Below are 25,434 nucleotides of genomic sequence, written 5' to 3'. Positions count from 1 at the left end.
GGAATTGGGTAACCCAAGTCTGTCCTGGCCGTGGTCCCTCAAAATGCACCCAGGATAAATGGTCTCATCCTTTTGGGGGCTATGTTTTGTGTCAGCACTGTCATGACTCATTCTTCCTACACAGTTTCTATCAAGGACACCCCTGACCTGTTGGCACAGACTGAAGGGTCCACAAGCACCTGCCATCTGACTTGGGTCCTTAGATGTTCACTGACTGGAGTCATACTGTGCCTTCTCTTGGCCTGAGTTTTGCTTTAATTAAACTCCTGGTTGAAGCCAGTTTTGCCTGAAAGGCCTCTGTGGAAATGAGGACTGAAGACACGGCTCAGCAGGGAAGAGCACTTGCTGCTCTTGTAGAGGCCAGGGTTCCGTGTTCAGAACACATGAGCAGGATTACAACCATCTTTATCTACAGTTCCTGGCATCCTCTGCCTCTTCTGACACCCAAGAGCACTTGGCAGATGTAGCACCCTTAGAGAGTCAAACTCAAGACATTCATATTCACAAAATAAGGACAACTGAAATACATTTGCAACAATCTATGTGTGTGAGGAACTAGTTATGTTTATTTTTCAGGAGTGTTACTATATTGTAAATGTCCGTGGCCTTCACCAAGTAAGAATACAGGGGGTAAGAGGTGATAGTTAGGTTCACCATTGTTCAACTTTTTTATCTTGAACAAACTGCCCGTGAGGCCCTGCTGCATCTGGGGGCAAAAGGGCCAAGTACACGGGGGTCTCTGCTCCTTCTTCTGGGCTTTTGGGGGCTTCTGGTCCTGCCATGTCGGTTCTGACCCACCCAGGGCAGCAGGCATTCAGGAGGATCTTGTCCCCTCTCCTCTGCTCATTGAGTTTCCTGGCATGGATTCTGGACAGGACTGTCACCCCAATCTTGGACACCCCATATGCACTATCAGGCCATCCTTCTTTTGAATGGACTCCTTTCTTTGTGTCCTCCACAAACTTCTTCATGAGCCCCACCAGCTCCTCCTCAGTGATGGTCTCACTTTGAAACTTCTGCTGCAGCTCTGGGCTGCAGTTTTTCAGGGCCCTGAGACTCTCCATGCTGGACACATTCACCACTCTGCCTGAAAACACATCACCATGTAGAGATACAGACACAAGAGCAGCGCTTTCCATTTGGTGAGACATTAGATCAGAACGATTTCATTTCAGACAGGGATGCACAGAACAGGACTCAAGTAGCATAGAATCTGCTTTCTTGCCTCTAGGGTGTGGGTAAGTAGAGAAGCCAGATGACCATGAAGTCTGGTCTGTAGGGCCAGACAGAAGAGAGGACAGGAGTTTTGAGAGAGCTATACTTAGTCAACTGTGTATCAGAGATTCACATTTCCAAAGGGGCTCACTTGTCATTACTGATGTGTAATTAATGAGCCCTGGTTCACATGCTATCCAAAAGACTTGGGGTGCTAGAGCAGTTCATGAAAAATGTAAGGGGATCGTTTGTTTTGTGGAAATATGAAGCATGTTGATGGGGAGCTAGCATGAGCTGGAGGAGGGAAAGGTCAGATTATTGAGTCCTGTGAGCCATACTAAAGGCCTGATCTTTTCCTTGAAGGAGTTTTCCCAGGAGAGGTGTTTTGTAGAGATGTGTAGAAGCCCAGGAAAGGAGCCTGCTCCAGAAAGGAAGCCTCCTCAGAGGGTTTGCAGCAGTGCACCTTGACAGCTGAGACCTGCTGTGGAGCTTAGCTGAGGGAGGCACTTGGGTACAATCTGAGGACTTTTGGGGACAGGCTATTGTGACCAGTGGGATGTCAGTGTGTGTCAAAATCTATTATATATAACTGGAATCCTAAAACCTCCTAATGGGTGGGGATGTGGAAGAAATGGGTCCTGCAATCATATTTGAAGGGTAAGGAAGAGTTGGATATACAAAGGGAGAGTCAATGCTCACAAAAGAATTGAGGTCAGAGAGCAGAGCCACACCGCCAAGTGGCAGAGAGGCAGGTGCAGAGAGGGGGAGGAGCTGGGCCTGGATCTCCTGCCACACTCACCTTGGGGTTTTATTAGAGGGAGTAGCTCCTTGCAGACATCTTGTGTACCAAAGAAGTTGGTTTTCATTGTCACCTCTGCTTGAGTATGGAAGGGGGTGGGGTCAGCAACTTTCAGGGAAAAAGAACTGAGTTAGCTGAGTGGAAATGTTAAGACCTATCTCAGAGCGTTAGAGATCCACTTCCAAGTACAGTGTTTGTTTAGTACAGCTCTGCCTCACTGTCCATCCAATAATGTTCTGCTGTGTTTGGAAGACACCACCACTGGAGGAGGCTGGGTGAAGGTTGTATATCAGGATTTAATGTAATACCCTTCCCCTTGGCTCTCAATCTCTTTTTTATGTCACTATCAGATAATTATTCTACTCAAGTATCTGTAAGTCTGACTACTCAACATCTGCGTGAGGCAAACCTAGAAAAGATGGCGACTAGACCTATTTAGGTAAACACAGGGAACATTGAGCCTGTGCTGTCCTGTATCCCTGCAGCCCCGACCCTGTCCTGTTTCTCCCATGGGATCTGTTTTAGAGTCCCACACTGTAGTCCTGCTGGTCCTAGTAATGCTCCCAGCGAGGCACAGCCCACCCTGGCACCACGGTCTGGGGAAGCCACCTTCCCTCTCCATGCCCCAAGGCTTACCCTTGAAGGCGATGCCCGCATTGTTGACCAGCACGTCCAGTCCTCCGTACTCCTTGAGCAGAAAGTCGCGCAGGGTGCGGATGCTCTGAGGGTCGTCGATGTCCAGTTGGTGGAAGCGGGGGCTCAGGCCCTCTGACTGCAGCTGCTGCACTGCCGTGCGGCCCCGCCCCTCGTCCCGCGCCGTGAGCACCACGTCCCCGGAGAATTTGCGACACAGGTCACGCGTGATCGCGAAGCCGATGCCCTTGTTTCCTCCAGTTACCAAGGCCACACGGCTGTAGGACGACATGGCTGCTGTGTGTAGTGAGATGGTCAGAGAGCAATGAACCTGCAGCCAACTCTGCAGCTGGAGGCAGCTGGACAGCTCCTCTAGACTGTGCTTTAGTAGTTGCCTGGAGTTGGGTGTGGAGAAGGCGGTCGGGGGGGGGGGGGGGGGGAGGGACTATGGGCCCTCAAGCTTGCACACTCTAAGCCAGACAACAATTGGGCCAAGTTGCTACACACTGTTGATTTTTCATGCCAGCTTTCTCAAAATTGGTGTGCATTTACGAGGTGGTGACTTACTCCCCCATCCCACCACTGCAGAACTCGGGCTGTTTTATAAACGTTTACCAGGAAAAGAAACGTGTCTTGTTATCTGTTATCTCCAAGTATGCAGGGTGCTGTTGGTGGTTAAAATCCAGCCAGGAAAAGGGCAAGGTCATATGATTGACATCTTAGGCTTTTTCTTTAAGGAGTTTTGACGCCAGCTGGCAGGGAAGATTGCAGGAGAAGGCTGGAGAGAGGATACTCAGCTGTCCTCTTATCAGTCATGCATTCAGTCCGCCCATGTGGTCGGTCTTCTTCAGTGTTTGTATACATTTTTCATTGTTTTCCCATACTTTCAAATTGTACCTGTGTACATATTTTTTCAGGTGTTTAAAGAAACTGGAGGTGCCACTTCAGTCGCAGGAACTTGAATTGTAGGACAGCCTGGCAGAATATGAGAAGGAATTGAAATTTGTGTTGAGTTTCCCACGTAGGATACTAACACAACTTTATTGGATAATCTTTGGGCAGGAAATGTTCTTTGCCAGTGTGGGGTATTTCTTTGGATACTTCTAAGAGCTTTTCTGAATCTCTGGTTGTCAAGCAAGTGGCCTTCCATCTCACTGAGAACTCTTGAGACTCTGGTTTTGAAGTCCCATGGGTAATGGAGCCAGATGCTATTTCTAAAACAGGGAAGAGAAGTGTATTCATGGAGTTATAGATCTCTGTGGAAGACCCATCAATTCTCTCCATCGTCCCTCTCCCAACCTCTCTTGGCATGCTTTCCTTTCCTCTGTTCTTCTGTTTCTCTCCTCTCTGGGCCAGGACTGGGAAAGCCCTGAGCTGTAACCTCTGGCAGCTTTTGGGAGCACAGAGTACTGCAGTGCTCTTGGGTTGGGGTGAGGGCTCCCCTGACTTTCCTATCCCACTGCTGTCCAGCAGGTGGCAGAGCTAGGCTTTGCTCTGATCTGGGATCTGTCTCCTTCCTCTTCTGAGTTCTGAAATCCCTGAGGAGACCTAGGTCTCATTCCTCTTTGCCATGCCAGTGTTCAGAACAGGGCCTGACACACAATTTGTGTTCGATACATATTTATCGATGGTAACATTATAGAGGCTTTATGGAAATGAGTTTGGCCAATGGTTAAAGAATCCTACCTTAGAAGACAGACAGACATTCCCTTTCTGTCTTTCTGGGGTGGCTTGTAGAGGAGAGTATATTTGCAGGATATATTATGGGATAGGACTCCTTTGGAGAGCAGATAAAAATTCATTTGTTCCCTGATTTTGAAGCACAATTAGGGTATGAAATGAAGGACACATAGTCGGAATCTTGGCCTGTGCTGCCATACCAGCCTCTACATGGCGTGGCATCTTGGGAATATTGATGCTGCCTTGTTAGCCCTCAGCATCAATATTCCTTCATCTCCCCACCCCCACCCCCTGTGTGTGTGTGTGTGTGTGTGGGTGTGTCTGTCTGTCTGTCTGTCTTTCTGTCTTTCTGTCTGTCTGTCTTTCTGTCTTTCTGTCTTTCTGTCTGTCTGTCTTTCAACAGGGTTTATTTGTGTAGCTCTTGCTATCCTGAAAGTTACTCTGTAAACCAGGCTAGTCTGAAACTCTTAGATCTTTCTCCTCTGCCCTTCTCTCTACTAGTGCTGTGATTACAGGAATTTACCCCCACCACCGAAGACCATCTGTTACTCTTATAAAAAGATACATTTATGGCTGGAGAGATGGCTCACAGGTAAAGAGCACTGGCTGCTCTTCCAGAGGACATGAGTTCAATTCCCAGCAACAACATGGTGGCTCACAACCATTTGTAATTGGATCTGGTGCCCTCTTCTGGTTTGTCTGAAGACAGCTACAGTGTACTCATATACACAAAATAAATAAGTAAACAAAAAAAAATTCATGGGTTTACCCCAGTACAAGGCTGGGGAGCCAGCCCAGAGTCAGATGAGAAGGTCTGCTGTTGATGTTGGTGAATGATGCCAGGTGTGTGTAGGGCAACAGTGTGCAGAAAGACACAGTCCGTTCCCATTTGGCTCATGGGTATTGTTGCTTCTGTGCATCCAGGAAGGAAAACCATGGCTGTGTAGGCTGGGCATATGACCCAAGGGTTTTTTCCTAAGAACGTGGTTTTGTTGTTGTTGTTTTTATTTATTTTTGTTTGGAAGAGACATATCTTCTGGCTGAGATCACATGGAGAAGTGTTTTTTTTTTTTTCTCCACCAAAAAAAAAAAAAAAAAAAAAGTCTAAGATTTCCAATGTGGGTGAGTTTAAATGGACTTAGTTATACAATTTCAGCCCCCAAAACTTTCTGAAGCAAAACTGAAGAGCCAAATAGAGCCACTTATGACCTCCTGAAAATAAGTTTGAGCTGGGCATAGCAGCCTGGAATACCAGTGCTCTGTCTAGGGATGGAAGGTCTAGGGGCAGCTCAGATGATGTGGTGAGTTTAAGGCTGGCCTCAGCTGCATAGTGAGACCTTTTCCAAAATCCAGGTGGGATGGCACTGGGCTATTGCAGGCCAGACAGGCCACTACCAGAACCTGTCAGCAGAAATCAGAGTCCAGGTCAGGGATGGTGGGCTAGACAAGGCTGCAAACTCACCCTTTCACAACTTCTTCTTGGGATAAAATCAGATTTTATATTATGCAGCAAGAGTGTGAGGCCATATCAGCTGTGGTGGCTGGTTTTAGTTTGTTTCATCTTTTGTTTTTGTCTTCTGAGGTGACCAGGATGATTGGAGATACCCTCATTCATTTTTACCACAATCTCTGTTGTGTCTCTAAAAGTTTGAAGAATTCAGCTTTGACTCCATGTGGTCTTGGCCTTTGCCTTGTTGGAGGTTTTTGTGAAAAATTACTTTCTTACTTTTTTGATGTTTTAAGGTGTTTCAGTCATTACAGTTTAATGTGGCAGGTCACGAGTGTTAAGGCCTAGGTAACTATTACCTGGATAGTCTGCCATTACAAGGAAATTTTCTCATATGTTTTTGCTGTTACTAAGAACCTTAGTAATGCCAAGAGTAATTACATATTCTGTTCTGTGCCCCTGGAAACCAACCTGTGCTATAGTTTAAATCTGAGGTCTTTTGGTTGATTTTTAGTTTAGATATCCTACGAAGGGATGAGTATGGATTTAATCTTATCTGCTGTGATGGCATCAGGGCCTGTCTGTCCTTGTATGTCCACTAGTTTAGTTTCATTAAATTTAGAGACCCAACACTTTGTGCACATATGTTTGCAATCATTATAGCATCTTGATGAAGAGCTTCCTTGATTAATCCGTACTAGTCATCCTTATCTCCTCTGACTACTGTGGTTTGAAGCCTTGGTTATTAGATGAAAAGATAGCTGTGTCATCCTGGTCTCAGTCTCCAGTTACTGTTGGTCTGTGCCCCATCCCTCGACTCTCGGCTTGTGTCTTAACTAGTGATGTGTGCCTCTTGGAGTCATTGCATAGTGAAGCATTGTGGGTGCCTTTGTTTTGTTTTTCTAACCTATCTTTCACTCTGCATCCCTTTATGGATGAGCAGAAGTTGTTGACATGAAGGGCTGTGGTTGAGTGATGTTCACTCAACAGGTAGAAGTGCTTGCTGCCGAGGCTGAAGAGCTGAGTTTCATCCGTGGGACACACACGGTGGAAGGAGAAACCAACTCTTGCCAATTGACCTCTGACCTCCACATGTTGGCCACGTGCATAGGTGCACAGCAGACAAAAGAAAGTAAATGTAATTTAGAAACTTTTTAAAAGAAAGAAAAGGAAAGAATTTCAGCTGAAAAATTTCACAAAGTTAGAAGAGGAATAGCAAATAGAAAATGTAAAAAATACCCTAAAGCTAAAGAAATATTGCTAAGAACAAAGTAAAGTGCAAGTGAATGGGGAAAAGAGGAGCAATAAGAGTTGAATAAATAAATATAAATATAAATAAATAAAGGAAGGGAGGGAGGAAAGAAGGGAGGGAGGGAGAGAGGGGTGGGGTGCTCTGGATTCAATGGGAGTCCAATAGGAATTGGTAAAACCTCTATTTACTTTTTCTGTCGCAGCGCCCTCTGCTGGCCACCCTTAGTGCTGTAGGCTGTGGCTGGGCAGGTTAGAGTTTCAGCTCTTTCCCCCTCGGGCAGCTAATGGTTCACATCACCCAAAACACTGAGAGTCAGGGAGGGACCCCCACACTGGGATCTGCAGAATCAAATAGTCTTTATAAAAATTAAACTACAGTCTGTGAACAGCACACCTCTCTTGGACTGATTCTCAGCATGCCTCTGTAGGGAGAGTGTGTTTATCAAGTTTTACCTGTGTTAAGGCATTCACTGGACTGTGATGGACTTTTGTGTTTGCTCAAGTTCAGTTAATAAGTTATATATGGAGTTCTCCCATGCACTGTGTGTCTACCAATCAAATCTCTTCTGGGTGGGACCTCCTAAACATGAACCCAGGAGTCCCTGTGCAATTAGACTCCTCCACCCACTCTGAGGTATAAGCCAAGAGTGTGTCCCAAGATAACTTGAATCTCACCGTGACTCAGGCTTTTCTAAGTGGAGCTTGTCCACCTGCCTCTGCTTTGTCATCCTGTAAAATCAAGTCAGTGGTGAGGTAAAGAAGGTGGGCATCTGTGTGCGGCTGCCTTTATATCACAGCCAACATTCCTGTTTTTACTTAGACATTATTTGAAGCTTACATTTAAAATTTATTATTTTGACAATTTCATATATGATTATTGTGTTTATATCATTTATGACCCAAAGCACTGCCTAATTCCTCCTGCTGCCCCATTCTCTCTCAAGTTCATGATCTCTCATTTATAATTGTCATTTTACTCTCTCTCTCTCTCTCTCTCTCTCTCTCTCTCTCACTCTCTCACTCTCACACACACACACAAACACACACACTCACACACACACAGAGGCACACAGAGTACTGAACTCATTAGTGTTGAGCATGTGCACACATATTTAGGGCTGGCCACTTTGGACTGGATCACCTATCGTGGGCGTGGCTCTAAAGAAGCCTGGCCTGTGTCTCTTCATTGAGTGCCTGTAGCTCGTTATCTAGAGGTTGGACCTTGTGAAATTTCCCCATCCACGCCCACATGTCAACTGATGCCTACCTTAGGCAGGTGTCATTTAGGCAGTCATCCTGTTGAGATCTCACAGGCTCAGCATCTGTGTCCTGGTCTCGACGGTACCATCTGGCAGCAGAAACTCTGGGTCTCTGGCCTGCACAGTCTTCCTCCCAAGCCCTAGGAGTAGAGCTTGTGCTGTCGATTCATCAGCGGGGGCTGGCTCCACCTGCCCACCTATTCTTTGTAATGTGACAGCTGTGGGTCTCTGGGTCACTGTGGTTCAGTGCAAGAAGAAGCAGCCTCATTTTAGAGGAGAGTCCTTATGTTTCTAAGGCTTCCTGAGTGCTGTTCAGACTTTTGGATGTCTCTCCCTTAGTTTGTTGTCCTGTGACATGAAGTTGCTGACACCATGCCTTCCTCATTCGCATAGAATCTGCTTTCTTGCCCCTGGGGTGTGGGTGAGGAGAGAAGCCAGATGACCATGAGGTCTGATCCAAGGGCTAGGGAGGGGAGAGGACAGGAGTTCTGAGAGGGCTATACTTAGTCAACTCTGTATCAGAGACTCACATATCCAAAGATACTCACTTGTCATTACTGGTGTGTGTTTAATGAGTTCTTGTGCTATTCAAAAGAGGTGGCTTATTAGAGCAGTTCACAAAAATGGTAATGGGATAGTTTGTTTTGCAGAAACATGAAGCATGAGAATGTGGAGCTAGCATGAGCCAGGAGGAAGGAAGTGTTAGGTTATCCAATCCCATACACCATAGTAATCACGTGATCTCCTTCGTGAAGTGTTTCTGGGAGGAGTGCTGCTGAGATGTATAGATGCCCAGGAAAGGAGCCTGCTCCAGAAAGGAGGCCTCCTCAGAGGGTTTGCAGCAGTGCACCTGGACAGCTGAGACCTGCTGTGGAGCTGAGCTGAGGGAGGCTCTTGAGTACAATCTGGGGACAGGCTATTGTGACCAGTGGGATGTCAGTGTGTGCACAAAATGTATTAGATATCATTGGAATCCTGAAACCTCCTAATGGGTGAGGATGTGGAAGAAATGGGTCCTGCAATCATATTTGAAGGGTAAGGAAGAGTGGGAAATGCAAAGGGAGAGTCAATGCTCACAAAAGAATTGAGGTCAGAGAGCAGAGCCACACCTCCAAGTGGCAGAGAGGCAGGTGCAGAGAGGGGGAGGAGCTGGGCCTGGATCTCCTGCCACACTCACCTTGGGGTTTTATTAGAGGGAGTAGCTCCTTGCAGACATCTTGTGTACCAAAGAAGTTGGTTTTCATTATTACCTCTGCTTGAATGTAATAGGGGGTGGGGTCATCAGCTTTCAGGAGAAAGAGAACTGAGTTAGCTGAGTGGAAATGTAAAGACCTAACACAGAGCGTTAGAGATCCACTTCCAAGTACAGTCTGTGTTTATTACAATGTTCTGTTGTGTTTGGAAGATACCATCACTGAGGGAGGCTGGGTGAAGGTTGTATATCAGGATTTACTGTAACACCTCTCCCCTTGTCTCCTTTTTTTCTCTCAATCCTTTTTTTTTATGTCTCTATCAGATAAGTATTCTAATCAAGTATCCATCAGTTGGACTACTCAACAACCTGGAAACGGTGGCGACTAGACCTATCTAAGTAAACACTGGGAGAATTGAGGCTCTGCTTTTCTGAATCCCCGCAGCTCCAACCCTGTCTTGCTTCTCTGGGAGGATCTGTTTCAGAGTCCCATAGCATAGTGCTGCTGGTCCCAGTAACACTCCCCAGAGAGGCACAGCTCACCCTGGCACCAGGGTCTGGGGAAGCCACCATCTCTCTCCATGCCCCAAGGCTTACCCTTGAAGGCGATGCCCGCATTGTTGACCAGCACGTCCAGTCCTCCGTACTCCTTGAGCAGAAAGTCGCGCAGGGCGCAGATGCTCTGAGGGTCGTCGATGTCCAGCTGGTGGAAGCGGGGGCTCAGGCCCTCTGCCTGCAGCTGCTGCACCGCCTTCTGGCCTCGTGCCTCGTCCCGTGCTGTGAGTACCACGTCCCCAGAGAATTTGCGACACAGGTCACGCGTGATCGCAAAGCCGATGCCCTTATTACCTCCAGTCACCAGGGCCACACGGCTGCTGGACGACATGGCTGCTGTGTGTAGTGAGATGGTCAGAGAGCAATGAACCTGCAGCAAACTCTGCAGCTGGACAGTGGTGCTAGACAGTGCTTTTCTAGGAAGCTGTAATTGGGTTAGGGAGGTGGGGTTAGGGGGAGGGGAAGGACGGCTGTGGGTCCAGTACATAGGCTCAATCTTAGCCAAGCCAACAAGTGGGCCAGGTTGCCACACACTGGAGATTGTCCTTGCAAGCTCTTCTGTGAATTGGTGTGTATTTATAAGGTGGTGGCTCACTCCCCAACCACCCGTACAGAACTCCGGCTGTTTTAAAAAAAAGTTTACCATGACAAGAAACCTGTATTGTTGTCTGTTACATCATATTATGCAGGTTGCTTTTTGTGGTTAAAATCCAGCCAAGAAAAGGGCCAGGTCATATGATTGACATTTTAGGCTTTTTCCTTGGGGAGTTTTGAAGCTAGCTGGCAGGTAAGACTGCAGGAGAAGGCTGGAGAGAGGATACTCAGCTGTCCTCTTGTCAATCATGCATTCAGCTTGCCCATGCGACTTGGTCTTCTTTAGATTTTGTGTAAGTTTTTCATAGTTTTCCCATACTTTCAAATTGTACTTGTGTACATATTCTTTCCGGTATTTCAAGAAAATAACTCTTTCACCTAAATCACAGGGTCTGGAATTGTAGGACAACCTGGCAGAAAATGAGGAATTGTGTTGAGTTTCCCACTTAGGATACTAACACCACTTTATTGGATAATCTTTGGGCAGGAAATGTTCTTTGCTAGTGTGGGGTATTTCTTTGGATACTTCTAAGAGCTTTTCTGAATCTCTGGTTGTCAAGCAAGTGGCCTTCCATCTCACTGAGAACTCTTGAGACTCTGGTTTTGAAGTCCCATGGGTAATGGAGCCAGATGCTATTTCTAAAACAGGGAAGAGAAGTGTATTCATGGAGTTATAGATCTCTGTGGAACACCCATCAATTCTCTCTCCATCGTCCCTCTCCCAACCTCTCTTGGCATGCTTTCCTTTCCTCTGTTCTTCTGTTTCTCTCCTCTCTGGGCCAGCACTAGGAAAGCCCTGAGCTGTAACCTCTGGCAGCTTTTGGGAGTGCAGAGTCCATCTGTTCTCTTGGGTTGGGGTGAGGGCTCCCCTGACTTTCCTATCCCACTGCTGTCCAGGAGGTGGCAGAGCTAGGCTTTGCTCTGATCTGGGATCTGTCTCCTTCCTTCCCTGAGTTCTCAAATCCCTGAGGAGACCTAGGTCTCAATCCTTTTTGCCATGCCAGTGTTCAGAACAGGGCCTGACACACAATTTGTATTTGATGCATATTTATTGATGGTATCATTATAGAGTGTTTATGTAATAAACAGTTTGGACAGTGGTTAAAGAATTCTACCTTGGGAGATAGACAGACATTTCCTTCCCTGTCTTTCTGGGGTGGTTTGTACAGGAGAGTGTATTTGCAGAATATATTAAGGGATAGGACTCTTTAGGAGAGCAAAGAAAAATGTATCTGTCACCTGATTTTTAAGTATATTTAGCGTATGAAATGACAGACACAGAGTTGGTTTCTTGGTCCATGCTGACACACAAGCTTCCACATGGCGTGGCATCTTGGGAATATTGATGCTGCCTTGTTAGCCCACAGGATGCTGAGAGAAGAGCCTAGGAAGCCTTGGTATATCTTCTGTGGCTGAGATCATCCCTTACTTCATCTGAATCACCCTGTGGGCACGCTTGTATGCATTCGTGCATGCCTGTGTTTCTGTCTGTGTGTGTCTCTCTGTCTCTCAACAGAGTTTCTTTGTGTAGCCCTTGTTATCCTGGAACTTACTCTGTAGACCAGACTTGCCTCAAAATCAGATATATGCCTCCTCTGCCTTGGTCTCTGCCACTGCTGTGATTATAGGCATGCACACCTACCACTGAAGACATCTGTTACTCTTATAAAAAGATGGGTTTAGGAGTGTAGAGGTGGGTCAGAGGTTAAGAGCACTAGTTGCTCTTCCACAGTTCCTGAGTTCAATTCCCAGCAGCCACATGGTGGCTCAAAACCATCTGTAATGGGATCTGATGTCTTCTTCTGGTGTGTCTGAAGACAGCTACAGTGTACTCATATAAATAAAATACATTAATAAAAAGGAATAGATGGGTTTACCCCAGTACAAGGCTGGGGAGCCAGCTCAGGGTTAGATGAGAGTGTCTGTGACTGAGGCTGTGAAAGATCAAGGCATGTGTAGGGCAATAGTGTGCAGAAGGACACAATCGGTTCCCACTGGACTCATTTGTGTTGGTGCTTCTGTGCATCCAGGAGGGAAAACCATGGCTGTGTAGGCTACTGTAGGAAGAATATAAAACAAACTGGGAATATGATCCAAGGACCTTCAGTTAAGAATGCGTTTTTGTTGTTGTTTTGGAAGGCTGTTCTGTGTAGTTACCCACAAGAAGACTGGGCCGGAAGTAGCCAGCAGCAGCATTTCCAGTACTGATGTACAAACTTATGATACAAGCTGCCCTGGGATAGACCCAACACAGGAGAGAGACACACTACTCAGAATAAGACTTCCATTCTGAGTAGTGGTCTAGTAAAGTTCAGGTTCCCAAGACCTTCCTGGGAACTGACATACTACTTGGCAGAAAGAGACATGTATGTGTGTAACTGACATTCTAGTTGCAAGCTAAGATATGAATGTTTGACAAGTCCTCTTCGGTTAGATAAGTTAGGACATGAGTATTACTAGACAAGGCAAGTCCCCTGTCACCTTTGAATACCCCAACCAACGTGAGCAGGATAAATGTACAACACAGACATGTCCCTAAGGAAATCCCCTAACCCTAAACCCTGATTGGTGGAATAACTTGCCACAGATGTTTGTGGATTTGGGGCTTAAAAACCTTGTAGAATCTTAACTCAGGGTCACAGTTCAGATTCTGAATCAGCACCATGACCCTGGATGACCAGTCCTGATGCACATGCTCAATGAACTGTCTCTGTCTCAGTGAGATCGGTGTCCATGTGGTTTGTGAGGCAATTCCTGGAACCCAACAAAGGGTATTGGAATTTACCTATTACACCTGGAATTTCCAGTGTTTGGAGTACAAGTTGTTCTAGCATTCCATAATAAGTCTTTGTATTTAATTGGAATCTGTAGGAACCCCTTCTCCTTCATCTCTAATCCTTTATAAAGTGTTTGAGATTGACTTATTTATGTGTGGGTGTTTTCCCTACATGCATGTCTGTGCATCATGTGCCTGCAATGCCCAAGTGGTGTGAGCCATCATGTGGGTGCTGGGAATAGAACCCAGGTCCTCTGGAAGGGCATTCAGTGCACTTGTCTACTGAGCTATCTCCAGCCCTTCACCTCTAATCTTACTGAGTCATCTCTCTTTCTTGGTTAGTTGGCTTGTGCTTCCTCAATTGTTTATGTTCTTCATGAACCAAACCTTTGATTGAGTCTATTGATCTTTTAGTTTTCATTAATAATCTCTGCTGAAGTAAGTTGTTATTTATTGGTATTGTTGCTTTTGGGTTTGTATTGTTCTTGTCTTTGTAGGGTCTTGTGGCCCACCATTAGGTTATTCATTTGACAACTGCTTAGTTTTAGTGTAAATACATGAAGATATATATTTTTCTCTTAGCGTTCTCTTAGCTGTATTCTAAAGGGTTTCATAAGTTCTGATTTCATGTTCATTTGACTCTGTCAATTTAAAGATTTCTTTCCTCATTTCTCCTAAGACTCACGGTAAAGAGATTGTTGTTCAGTTACCATATAGTTGGGTATTTCTGTCGTTTTCCTTTAAAAACTTTGAGATGTATTTATTTATATATATATATAAATTTTATATATTTATTTTGAGATGTATTTATTTTATGAGTATCATGTCTGCACTAACACAGGCGTTCCATATGTGTTTCTGGTGCCTGAAGAGACCAGAGTGGGGTTGGATCACCTGGAAGTAGTGTTACCGTTGGTGGCCTCGAAGGCAATAGTGGCACACACTTTTAATGCCAGCACCCAGGAGGCAGAGGCAGGCATCTCTCTGAGGGTTTGAGGCTCTTCATAGAGTTCCAGGATAGCCAGAGCTACCATAGACCAGTTCTCAAAAGTAAGACAAGAAAGGATTTATGTATTTAATTGGAATCTGTAGGAACACCTCCTCCTTCATCTCTAATCCTCTAAAAAGTGTTTGAGATTGACTTATTTATGTGTGGGTGTTTTCCCTACATGCATGTCTGTGCATCATGTGCCTGCAATGCCCAAGTGGTGTGAGCCATCATGTGGGTGCTGGGAATAGAACCTAGGTCTTCTGGATTTCCCTCCCTCTCTTTCCTCTCTTGTACCTTGATGTGTATCTTTCTTCTTCCCCACTTCAAACCTGATCTTCCTCTCTAGTTCTCTCCTCTCTGTCAAAAACTATGGAGTTAATTTGGTTGTAGGGCACCATATGGGTGCTGGGTACTGAACCTGGGCCCTCTGCAAGAGCTGACAATTCTCATGACCTCTGAGACTAAACTATGATCTACTGGATACAGGATATTTTTTAAATTAATTTTTATTTGTTAGGATTTTGTTTTTGGCTTTGTGTGTAGTCTGGTTTTGTTTGTTTGTTTGTTTGTTTAATGTGTATGTGTGTTTTGCCTGTATAGAATATCTGTGTACAATGACCATGCCTAGTACCAATGGAGGCCAGAAGAAGGAGTCCTTTCCTGTGCCTAAAGGAACTGAACTGATTCTTATGCTAGAGCAGCCAGTGCTCTTATCTCCTGAGTTATCTTTCTAGTCCTAGTGCTTGGGTTTTGGGAAGATTCATGGATGCTGAAGAATGGTTATTTCTGGGGGTTAACATATTTATTTTAAAAATATTTTACAGCTTTTTTTCCTTTCAGAATTTTATACTCATTCCCTCCATGTGTCATCTCTCCAACTAATCCCAATTTCCATCCCTCTAATCTCCCTCCTATTTTCAAGGTCCTTTTCTTCCTCCTCCTCCTCCTCCTTTTCTCTTCCTCTTTGTTCTCCTCCTTGTCCTCTTCCTTCCTCTCTTGAACAATGAGTCTATGTTGCCCACATGGACACAAATATGGAGGCACACACTGGAGCATGATTTACCTACCAGGGTCAGCACACCTCCAAGAACCCTGACTCCCCTCCCTGAGCAGCTCTCACCTGTCAGCAGCTCCTTGTTTAGCCGTAGGTTCTCTGTGTCTGGATGACATATTCCTACATATCTGTTAAGTCCATTTGATCTGTGTTAAACTTTAACTCTGAGGTCTTTTGGTTGATTTTTAGTTTAGATATCCTATGTAGAGATGAGCATGGATTTAGTCTTATCTGCTGTGATGGGATCAGGGCCTGTCTGTCCTTGTATGTCCAGTAGTACTGTTTCATTAAATTTAGAGACCCAACACTTTATGCACATGTTTGTAATCATAATATCACCTCGATGAAGAGCTTTCTTGATTAATATGTCATGGTGTTTATCTCTTCTGAGTAGTTTGGTTTGAAGCCTCGGTTATTAGATGAAAAGATAGCTATGTCGTCCTGGTCTCAGTTTCCAGTTACTGTTGGGTCTGTGCTCCATCCCTCGACTCTCAGCTTGTGTCTTTACTAGTGATGTGTGCTTCTTGGAGTCAATGCATAGTGAAGCATCGTGGGTGTGTTTGTTTTGTTTTTCTAACCTATCCTTCATTCTGCATCCCTTTATCGATGAGCTGAAGACGTTTACATGAAGGGCCTCTGTTGAATGATGTTCACTCAACAGGTAGAAGTGCTTGCTGCCAAGGCTGAAGAGCTGAGTTTCATTTGTGGGAAATTCATGGTGGAAGGAGAAAACCAACTCTTGCAAGTTGACTTCTGGTTTTCACATGTGGGCCTCGTTCACAGTGTTTACATGTGCTTACACATCACAGAGTTTACATGTGCTTGTGGACTGTAAGGCCTGAAAGACATGTAAATGTTGTCCTAATTCCTAGGGATTGAAGCGACTCACTCTACACCATGGACACACTGGGTTTTGTCCCTGTTCATCCTTTAACTCAGCATGCCTTTATTCCATGTATACTTGAATCTTTGGACCCACTTCCACATCTGTCTGAATCCTTCACATCATACAAATGATCATACATGTGTTTAATAGAAACTTAATCTTGTATCCATGAGAGTCACAATTTTCCCTTTTCTAAAACTCTCATTTTAGCATTGTGTACTTTACCATTTGGCCTAAGACACAGACCTTTAGGAATATTGAATAATTATACTGCCAGATGCCATGGTTAATCAAGGATTTCCTCATGGAGTGCATTCCTTAAAGCCTTTGCAATGCTAGCTGTTATTAAGGTATTAAGGAAAAATACCTCTGGATTGGAGTACACATTTCAGATTATCTCTTGGAACTCTACGGCTGTGATATTTGATTTTGATGTTCTGGTGTCTGTTTACAAAAGTACAAAATAACTGAGAGGAAATGAACACCCTGTTGGAAGAGGAGCCCTGTGCAGTGAACCCCTTTGAAAGGCCTTGCTTTCTATTCAGTGGTTATTCCTCTGTCAGCCTGGAAATCACTGGTCCACAGTGAGATTATGTCAGAGGCCTTGAGCAATATGCAGGGTTCCTGACAGAGGCAAGGTCATGGTCAGTTCCAGATTTTGCAAGCTCCCTTGTGATAGAAAGTGATCATGTGCTTTTCTTCATTTTTGAGGACTGTGTCATCCCCAATGGCAGTGTGGGATGACAGCATATACTCTGCATGTCCACCCACCTGGCGAGGTTTGCACACCTAAATGAAGACATGTATCCTGCTGTTCTCACGCTGACTTGATAGTCAATGTGATAGAGGCACAGTGACACTTAGCCATCCTGTTTCAGCTCATGCATTAAGTAGGTAAAGCCAAGGATGTCTTCCTGATCCTCGTTGTTCTAGGGACCCAAGCCCAGGGCCTCATGCATGCTGGCATACACTCTGTGGCTGAGCAGGCTCCTAGCCTTTTGCCTTGGTTGGAGATCTTTCAACAGATAAAAAGGTGAACATAAAATTAGCAGCTGTCTTGTAGCCTGTCCCATGGTTGGAATGATTTCAGCAGATTTAAAGGGAAAGAGTGAAAATAGTCTAGACGGCATCATGCAGGCTGAGGAGTGAGTCAGGTCAGTCAGCGAAGTGCTTGCCTTACAAGCTTGAGTCAGAGCCCAGGACCCATGGCATAGGCTTTAACCCCCATAGGGGAGAGGCAGAGCCAGCAGAGGTGGTTGCCAGCTAGTCTAGCAAGTAGCTGATCTTTGAAACAAAATGAAAAACCAAGATTGATCAGAGCAGTGTCTAGCATCTGAGGATTACCCCTGAGGCTGTCATGTATGTATTTGAAAGCATGCATACATATCATTATGTGCACATGAAAACACACAGAGATCATGTATGTGCACATGAAAACACATGCACATCATGTATACAAACTTCAAAAACCACACATCTGTATATGCACATGACAGCACACATCACATAAAACAAGAAACTCCCACACACTATGTGTTTGCTTCCTGTACATACCCACTTACTTTTCAATCCTTGTTTGGCTATTTGTTGTCAACAAAAATTCTTGAAAAGAATCTGTGTCTGTCTGTCACCCAGATTCCTGGAAGGAGTTTCTGTGCTTACAGAGACTGAAGGACAGGTTGCTGTGGAGAGACTGGAATTCTGTAGGGTCAGAGGTTAATGACTTTGTATTGGACTAGGTTTAGATTCTAGAACAGCATTTGCTTGCCCAACTCTGAACTAACAGCTGATAATGAATAAGAAACTCTCAGAAGCTACTGACACAGTGGACAACTGGCTTCCAGCAACACAGGAGCTAACAGTGTCCTCAGGTGGCATCTCAGGCCTACAGAAGAGCTCCATCTCATCGACCCTGCCTCTCTGCTGTGCCCTTCAATGCATTTCACAGTTGCCTTGATTGATGACTTCCTTACTTCTGTACCACTGTAAACCCTCTGACAGTGCTTCTGAGTTGGAACATGGAATTGGGTAACCCAAGTCTGTCCTGGCCGTGGTCCCTCAAAATGCACCCAGGATAAATGGTCTTTTATCATTTTGAGATCTTTGTTTTGTGTCAGCACTGTCACGACCCAGGCTTTCCACACACACAGTTTCTATAAAGGCCCCCCCTTGACCTGTTGGCACAGACTGCAGGGTCCACAAGCACCTGCCATCTGACTTGGATCTTAGATATTCACTGACTGGAATCTTATGTGCCTTCCCTTGGCCTGAGTTTTCCTTTAATTAAGCCCCTGAATGAAGCCAGATTTGCTTGAAAGGCCTCTGGGGAAATGAGCACTGAAGACACGGCTCATCAGGGAAGAGCACTTGCTGCTCTTGTAGAATCTTAGGTTTCCGTTTCCACCACACATCAGCAGGCTTACAACCATCTTTATCTCCAGTTCCTGGCACCCTCTGCCTCTTCTGGCACCCAAGAGCACTCTGTGCATGTAGCATCCTTCCAGACTCATACTCAAGACATTCATATGCACAAAATAAAGAACAACTGAAATACATTTCCAACAATCTATGTGTGTGAGGAATTAGTTATGTTTATTTTTCAGGAGTGTTACTATATTATAAATGTCCTTGCCCTTCACAAAGTGAGGACACAAGTGGTTAAGAGGTGATAGTTAGGTTCACCACTGTTCAACTTTTTTATCTTGAACAAACTGCCCGTGAGGCCCCTCTGCATCTGGGGGCAAAAGGGCCAAGTACACGGGGGTCTCTGCTCCTTCTTCTGGGCTTTTGGTGGCTTTTGGTCCTGCCATGTCGGTTCTGACCCACCCAGGGCAGCAGGCATTCAGGAGGATCTTGTCCCCTCTCCTCTGCTCATTGAGTTTCCTGGCATGGATTCTGGACAGGACTGTCACCCCAATCTTAGTGACTCCATATGCACTATTAGGCCATCCTTCTTTTGCATGGATTCCTTTCTTTGTGTCCTCCACAAACTTCTTCATGAGCCCCACCAGCTCCTCCTCAGTGATGGTCTCACTTCGAAACTTCTGCTGCAGCTCTGGGCTGCAGTTTTTCAGGGCCCTGAGACTCAGCATGCTGGACACATTCACCACTCTGCCTGAAAACACATCACCATGTAGAGATACAGACACAAGAGCAGCACTTTCCATTTGGTGAGACATTAGATCAGAACAATTTCATTTGAGTCAGGGATGCACAGAACAGGACTCAAGTAGCATAAATACTGCTTTCTTGCCCCTGGGGTGTGGGTGAGGAGAGAAGCCAGATGACCATGAGGTCTGGTCCAGAGGGCCAGACAGGAAGGGGACAGGAGTTCTGAGAGAGCTATACTTAGTCAACTCTGTATTAGAGACTCACATATCCAAAGGAGCTCACTTGTCATTACTGATGTGTGTTTAATGAGTTCTCCTGTTATTCAAAAGACTTGTTTTATTAGAGCAGTTCATGACAAACGTAATAGGGTAGTTTGTTTTGTAGAAACATGAAGCATGTTGATGGGGAGCTAGCATGCGCCTAGAGGATGCATGGGTCAGATTATAGAGTCCTGTGAGCAATTCTAAAGGCCTGATCTCCTTCCTCAACGATTTGTTGGGAGGAGAGGCATTTTTTAGAGATGTGTAGAAGCCCAGGAAAGGAGCCTGCTCCAGAAAGGAGGCCTCCTCAGAGGGTTTGCAGCAGTGCACCTGGACAGCTGAGACCTGCTGTGGATCTGAGCTGAGGGAGGCTCTTGGGTACAATCTGAGGACTTTTGGGGACAGGCTATTGTGACCAGTGGGATGTCAGTGTGTGTCAAAATCTATTATATATAACTGGAATCCTGAAACCTCCTAATGGGTGAGGATGTGGAAGAAATGGGTCCTGCAATCATATTTGAAGGGTAAGGAAGAGTGGGAAATGCAAAGGGAGAGTCAATGCTCACAAAAGAATTGAGGTCAGAGAGCAGAGCCACACCTCCAAGTGGCAGAGAGGCAGGTGCAGAGAGGGGGAGGAGCTGGGCCTGGATCTCCTGCCACACTCACCTTGGGGTTTTATTAGAGGGAGTAGCTCCTTGCAGACATCTTGTGTACCAAAGAAGTTGGTTTTCATTGTCACCTCTGCTTGAGTATGGAAGGGGGTGGGGTCAGCAACTTAAATGTGGAAAGAGAACTGAGTTAGCTGAGTGGAAATGTAAAGACCTAACACAGAGCGTTAGAGATCCACTTCCAAGTACAGTCTGTGTTTATTTATTATTATTGTTGTTGTTGTTGTTGTTTTAGTTTTTCGAGACAGGGGTTCTCTGTGTAGCCCTGGCTGTCCTGGAACTCACTCTGTAGACCAGGCTGGCCTGGAACTCAGAAATCCGACTGCCTCTGCCTCCCAAGTGCTGGGATTAAAGGCGTAAGCCACCACCGCCTGGCTATAGTCTGTGTTTATTACAACTCTGCCTCATTGTTCATCAAACAATGTTTTATTGTTTTTGAGAGACACCATCACTTGGGGAGGCTGGGCGAATTTTGTGTATCAGGATCTTAATGAGCCTTTCCCCTAGGCTTTCCTGTCAATCTCTTTTTTATGTCACTTATAGATAAGTGTTCCACTTAAGTATCCCTAAGCCCAATTACTTAACTGTGTGAGGCAAACCTCTGAAAGATGGCGATCACTGAGGCTTTGCTTTCTTGCATCCCTGCAGCCTCTAGCCTGTCCTGTTTCTCCCAAGGGATCTGTTTCAGAGTCCCACACTGTAGTCCTGCTGGTCCTAGGAATGCTCCCCAGGGAGGCTCAGGGCACCCTGGTACCAGAGAAGCCACCTTCCCTCTCCATGCCCCAAGGCTTACCCTTGAAGGCGATGCCCGCATTGTTGACCAGCACGTCCAGTCCCCCGTACTCCTTGAGCAGAAAGTCGCGCAAGGTGCGGATGCTCTGAGGGTCGTCGATGTCCAGCTGGTGGAAGCGTGGGCTCAGGCCCTCTGCCTGCAGCTGCTGCACTGCCGTGCGGCCCCGCCCCTCGTCCCGCGCAGTGAGTACCACGTCCCCGGAGAATTTGCGACACAGGTCACGCGTGATCGCGAATCCGATTCCTTTGTTAGCACCGGTTACCAGCGCCACGGGTCTGCCGGAAGACATATCTGCATGTGTGTAGGGAGGCCGTTGGAGACCAAGGAACCTGGAGATAAACTCTTCAGGTTGGAGGCAGTCGGACAACCGTTCTATACCGGAGTATTCTATTGGCCAAGAATTGGACGGCGTTGGTCCGCCAAGCATGCGCAGTCGAAGCCCCTCCCCACATGGGCGTGGCTTGGCCGGAGCCTGATTCTTTGAATAGCATGTTTTGTTTAAGTGTCTCCTTTTCAAGTTGGTGTATATCTTGGTAGTGGCTCACTTTCCCAGATGTTTTGTAAAAGTTTACCAAGAAAAGAAAGGTGTCAGGTTGTCCGTTATCTCAGATTATGCACCGTGCTGTTCGGGGGTCAAAAGTAATCCGGAAAAGGGCGAGGTCATATGATTGACATCTAGGCTTTTTCCTTGCAAGATTGAAGGAGAAGCCTGGAGAGAGGATACTCAGCTGTCTTCCTGACAATCATGCATTCAGCTCGGCCATGAGACTTGGTCCTCTTCAGTATTTGCATGAATTTTTCACTCTTTTCCCCAAGTTGCAAATTGGACCTCTGTATGTATTCTTTCTGGTGTTTAAAAACATTAAGCTGCCACGTAAGTCATTGTTGGAATTTGAATTGGACAAATTGGAAGAAAATGATGAGGAATCAGAATTTGTGTAGAATTTTCCTCTCAGGGCACTAAAGCAAAGCTATTGGGTAATCCTTCCGTCGGCAACATCCCTTACTAGCCTGGAGTATCCCTTTAGATATTTGTAAGAGCTTTACCTTACCTGGATGTTAGTACCAAAGTGTACAGAGGTGTGAGGCTTCAGGGAAGGCTACTTTTCTGTGTTCAAAATAGCACCACGACGCACTGTTTAGTCATTTTTAAGATGGCATGATGCCATTTGTTCAGAAAATTACATTTGGTTCAGTAGTGGGAAAGAAATTTCCTCACTGGTTCCTAACACCCTGGAATCAGGGATCTCCAGGTCAAGTTTCATTTCCTCTTTGTTCAGTAGGTTTCTATTAGACACTAATGGCCATTTAGATTAAAGTAAGACACTTTCGTTAGACTGACCGCACAGGAAGACCTCTCTGTATGTGCATGAGGGTCATTGTATTAGGAATACAGTAAAGTAAAGGAAACAGGTATAAGACATTTCCATTTCAAAAGATTCTATTGCCTCATATAGATGGCTTGTTATTTTCCATTTAAAGTAGGCTCCTAGTCCGTTGCCTTAATAATCAGAAGTTGTGCTGCCCAGGGTGGGATGGCTCAGCAAGTAAGGGCAAGAACCTTGAAACCTGGAAACCTGAGTTCAATCCTTGGGACCCATGTAATCACTGGAGGCAAAAACCGTGTATGTGTGTGCTGACTGAACATACCTCTGCATACCATGTGCATGCTTACAGGCCAGGAGAGGGCTTTGGTCATCAGATCCCACAGACTAGAGTCATACAAAGTTGTGAGCTGCCATGTGGCTGCTAGGCATCAGAGTAAGCAGTGCTCTGAACTGCTGAGGTCCCCAGCACCCATCACCTGACATTTTTATGGAGGTACTTAGAGACTCACATGCAATTTTAAGAAATACTGAAATTATACACATTTTCAAAACTATAGTAAAATATCACGTATCAACAGCAAGACAAGCTTCCAATTCTATTCAGACCTCTCTTTTTTGATCTCAGGTAAATTTATTTATTCTATGTGATTTCATTGGTATTTTAGGTTTGGTAGCCATCTGTTGCAGCCCAAGCTGCCCCACGTTTGGGGGCCAAAATGTTTCAGACTGCTCTATCAATATTGGAACCTGCACTGCCAAAAGCCTTGGGGGCTAAACTGTTAGAGCCTGCACTGCCCCAAGCTGCTCCGGTCTGCGGGTCAGGGTTCAGCAAGAGAGAGAGTGAGGATGGACGCAAAGAATAGAGACTAGACAGAGTGTGATTCAATCCCGTTTATTCTTCAGTCTCTCTTCTTCTTTCCAAGTCCCAAGTCTTGAGTTCCTAGTCCCTAGTTCCTAGTCCCTAGTGCCTCCAAGTTCCAAGTTCCAAGTTCTAGTCTCAAGTGCTAAGTGCATAATCCCTAGCTGCCTGTCTAAAGTCTCAAGTGCCTACTACCTAATTCCAAGTTCTTCCTCCAAGTGCCAAGTGCCTAATACCTAATAATAATTGTCTGTCTTGAGTCTCAAGTGCCTATTCCAAGTGCCTAATACTTAATAATAATTTCTTCTGTCTACCTCTCGCCTTTTGTATGTCTCACTTCTAAGCCACGCCTTTAAGTCAGGACTTTAAGTCACACACCTTTAAGTCTCACACACCCAAGGGAAGATCCTGGGTATCTAAAACAAGATGTTATCAGAGTGTGCTCAGCTGTTGTAGGCTAATGTAATCAAGTCTCTTGTCAGGGTATATGGCTCAAGATGGCTCCAAGGATGATAGCCACCTTCTGTCGGCTCCTCACTGCCATCACAGTCAAGACACAAAGCACCAGGATCCTTCTTGTTAGTCTTCTTTGAGCAGACACCCCTCCATTCTCCTTGATGCTCATCGGTGTTACATAGGTGAAGTCATACCCTGCATGATCTTGACAACTGCTTTGTCATACAGGATAAAAGCAGTTTGTGGTTTTCTCTTTTATACCAGTGACTGTTTGGTCTGCAATTTCCATACCACCAGGTACTTTCTTCTGTTGCTGGAGTGAGACAGATGTTCATTGAATTATTTCAGTACAAGAGCCACTCAGGAGTAGTTCGTGGTGTATAAGGACCCTGAGAGTTGTGAAGGTCCTGCTGTCTTAAAAAAGCAAGCTGCAGAAGAGCATAATGAATGGCAGTTAGGACTGTGAGGGGTTCGGGAACCAAGGTAGGGGCCTCCTGATCCTTGTAGGCTCACTGCACCTTCCAGTAGAAACTGCCTCAATCTGTTAAAGACATTTCAGATCAGATCAAAGCCATTCAAGATGAACTTGACTCTGCCACCATGGTGGGGGATTGACCTCCTCACTACATCCCACAGAGGGGTCTACACTTGCCTCAAGGAGCCATGCCATCTTTACACCAAGCAATCAAAGGTGGCTCAGGGACCAGGTACTGAAAATCCAGTGCCCCTTCCACCCTGGCTCCTCCCTGTTCTCACGCCTTTCCTCTTTATCCCCCTATCCTTTACCCTTTTGCCTTTTAACCTTTTTTTTTTTTTTTGATTCATCTTCTCCAGAGACAGTGTTTCTCTGTGTAACCCTGGCTGTCTTGGAATTTGCTATGTAGACCAGGCTGACAACAAACTCACAGAGATACGCCTGCCTCTGCCTCCAGAGTGCTGGGATTAAAGGTGTGTACCTAGCCCTAACATTTTTTTTTAAGCTTTCTTTATTTTATGTATATCAGTATGTTGTCTTCAGACACACCAGAAGTGGGCATCAGATCCCATTACAGATGGTTGTGAGCCACCATGTAGTTGCTGGGAATTGAACTCAGTCCTCTTGAAGAGCAGTCAGTGCTCTTAACCGCTGAACCATCTCTTCAGCCCCCCTTTTTTTTTTAATAACAGAAATTTCTCTTGCATCATTTCACTGACATCACTCAGTCCATCACACACGTCAAAGTCAAAATTGTACTTCTTTTAGAGTCATCCTAGATCAAAACCCTAGAAAATGATGCTGCCAGCAGGAAGTAGCCAGACAGATGTCACTTCCTATCATTTACATATAAAGGATCTGGAATTAAACCCCCTGCCCCCCAAAAATTAAGACCCTGAAATCGAATTCAAACTTAGCTATTTGGAGATTACAGTAATAAAAACCAGCTGATACCTACGCCAGTGGTTGTAAAAACAGACGCTGTAGTGTCAAAAACCAGCTAACTTCGTCTTTCTGTTTCTAGCTAGCTCCCTTTCTCCCTTTCACGTCCTTTGCTACAAAAAACCCCAGCTTAAAGCATGAAACGTGCCTTTTCTTGACTTCTGGTCTTTATGTGACAGAGTCCTGTGCTTGGTTCGCGACATGCATGGC

The 25,434-nt window shown here is 45.4% G+C and overlaps 2 protein-coding genes across 3 annotated transcripts; both read right to left on the bottom strand.

Annotated features, from left to right (window-relative positions):
- Nucleotides 1–528: 528 nt before the first annotated feature.
- LOC117717920 (carbonyl reductase [NADPH] 1-like) lies at nucleotides 529–10,377 on the bottom strand. 2 transcript variants are annotated; one of them, XM_034515425.2, is made up of 3 exons: nucleotides 10,074–10,377; nucleotides 9,462–9,569; nucleotides 529–1,087 (listed from the first exon to the last, which is right to left on the bottom strand). In XM_034515425.2, exons 1-3 carry the CDS (start codon nucleotides 10,360–10,362, stop codon nucleotides 651–653), a joined length of 834 nt encoding a protein of 277 aa, XP_034371316.1. In that variant the 5' UTR covers nucleotides 10,363–10,377; the 3' UTR covers nucleotides 529–650. The 2 variants fall into 2 exon arrangements, with proteins under 2 accessions (XP_034371316.1, XP_034371314.1); XM_034515423.3 differs by lacking the exons at nucleotides 9,462–9,569; nucleotides 10,074–10,377 and adding exons at nucleotides 2,015–2,122; nucleotides 2,651–3,056.
- Nucleotides 10,378–18,903: 8,526 nt separating this feature from the next.
- On the bottom strand, nucleotides 18,904–21,564 carry LOC117717490 (carbonyl reductase [NADPH] 1). The gene is made up of 3 exons (XM_034514700.2): nucleotides 21,165–21,564; nucleotides 20,370–20,477; nucleotides 18,904–19,447 (listed from the first exon to the last, which is right to left on the bottom strand). The coding sequence occupies exons 1-3, from the start codon at nucleotides 21,451–21,453 to the stop codon at nucleotides 19,011–19,013; spliced, it is 834 nt and encodes a 277-aa protein (XP_034370591.1). The 5' UTR covers nucleotides 21,454–21,564; the 3' UTR covers nucleotides 18,904–19,010.
- Between the last annotated feature and the right edge of the window lie 3,870 nt (nucleotides 21,565–25,434).

Source organism: Arvicanthis niloticus, chromosome 12, assembly GCF_011762505.2.
Source record: "Arvicanthis niloticus isolate mArvNil1 chromosome 12, mArvNil1.pat.X, whole genome shotgun sequence".
Lineage (NCBI taxonomy): Eukaryota > Metazoa > Chordata > Mammalia > Rodentia > Muridae > Arvicanthis > Arvicanthis niloticus.
Note: the sequence above shows the minus strand (reverse complement) of the source record. Positions and strands in the feature narration are given on the sequence as shown.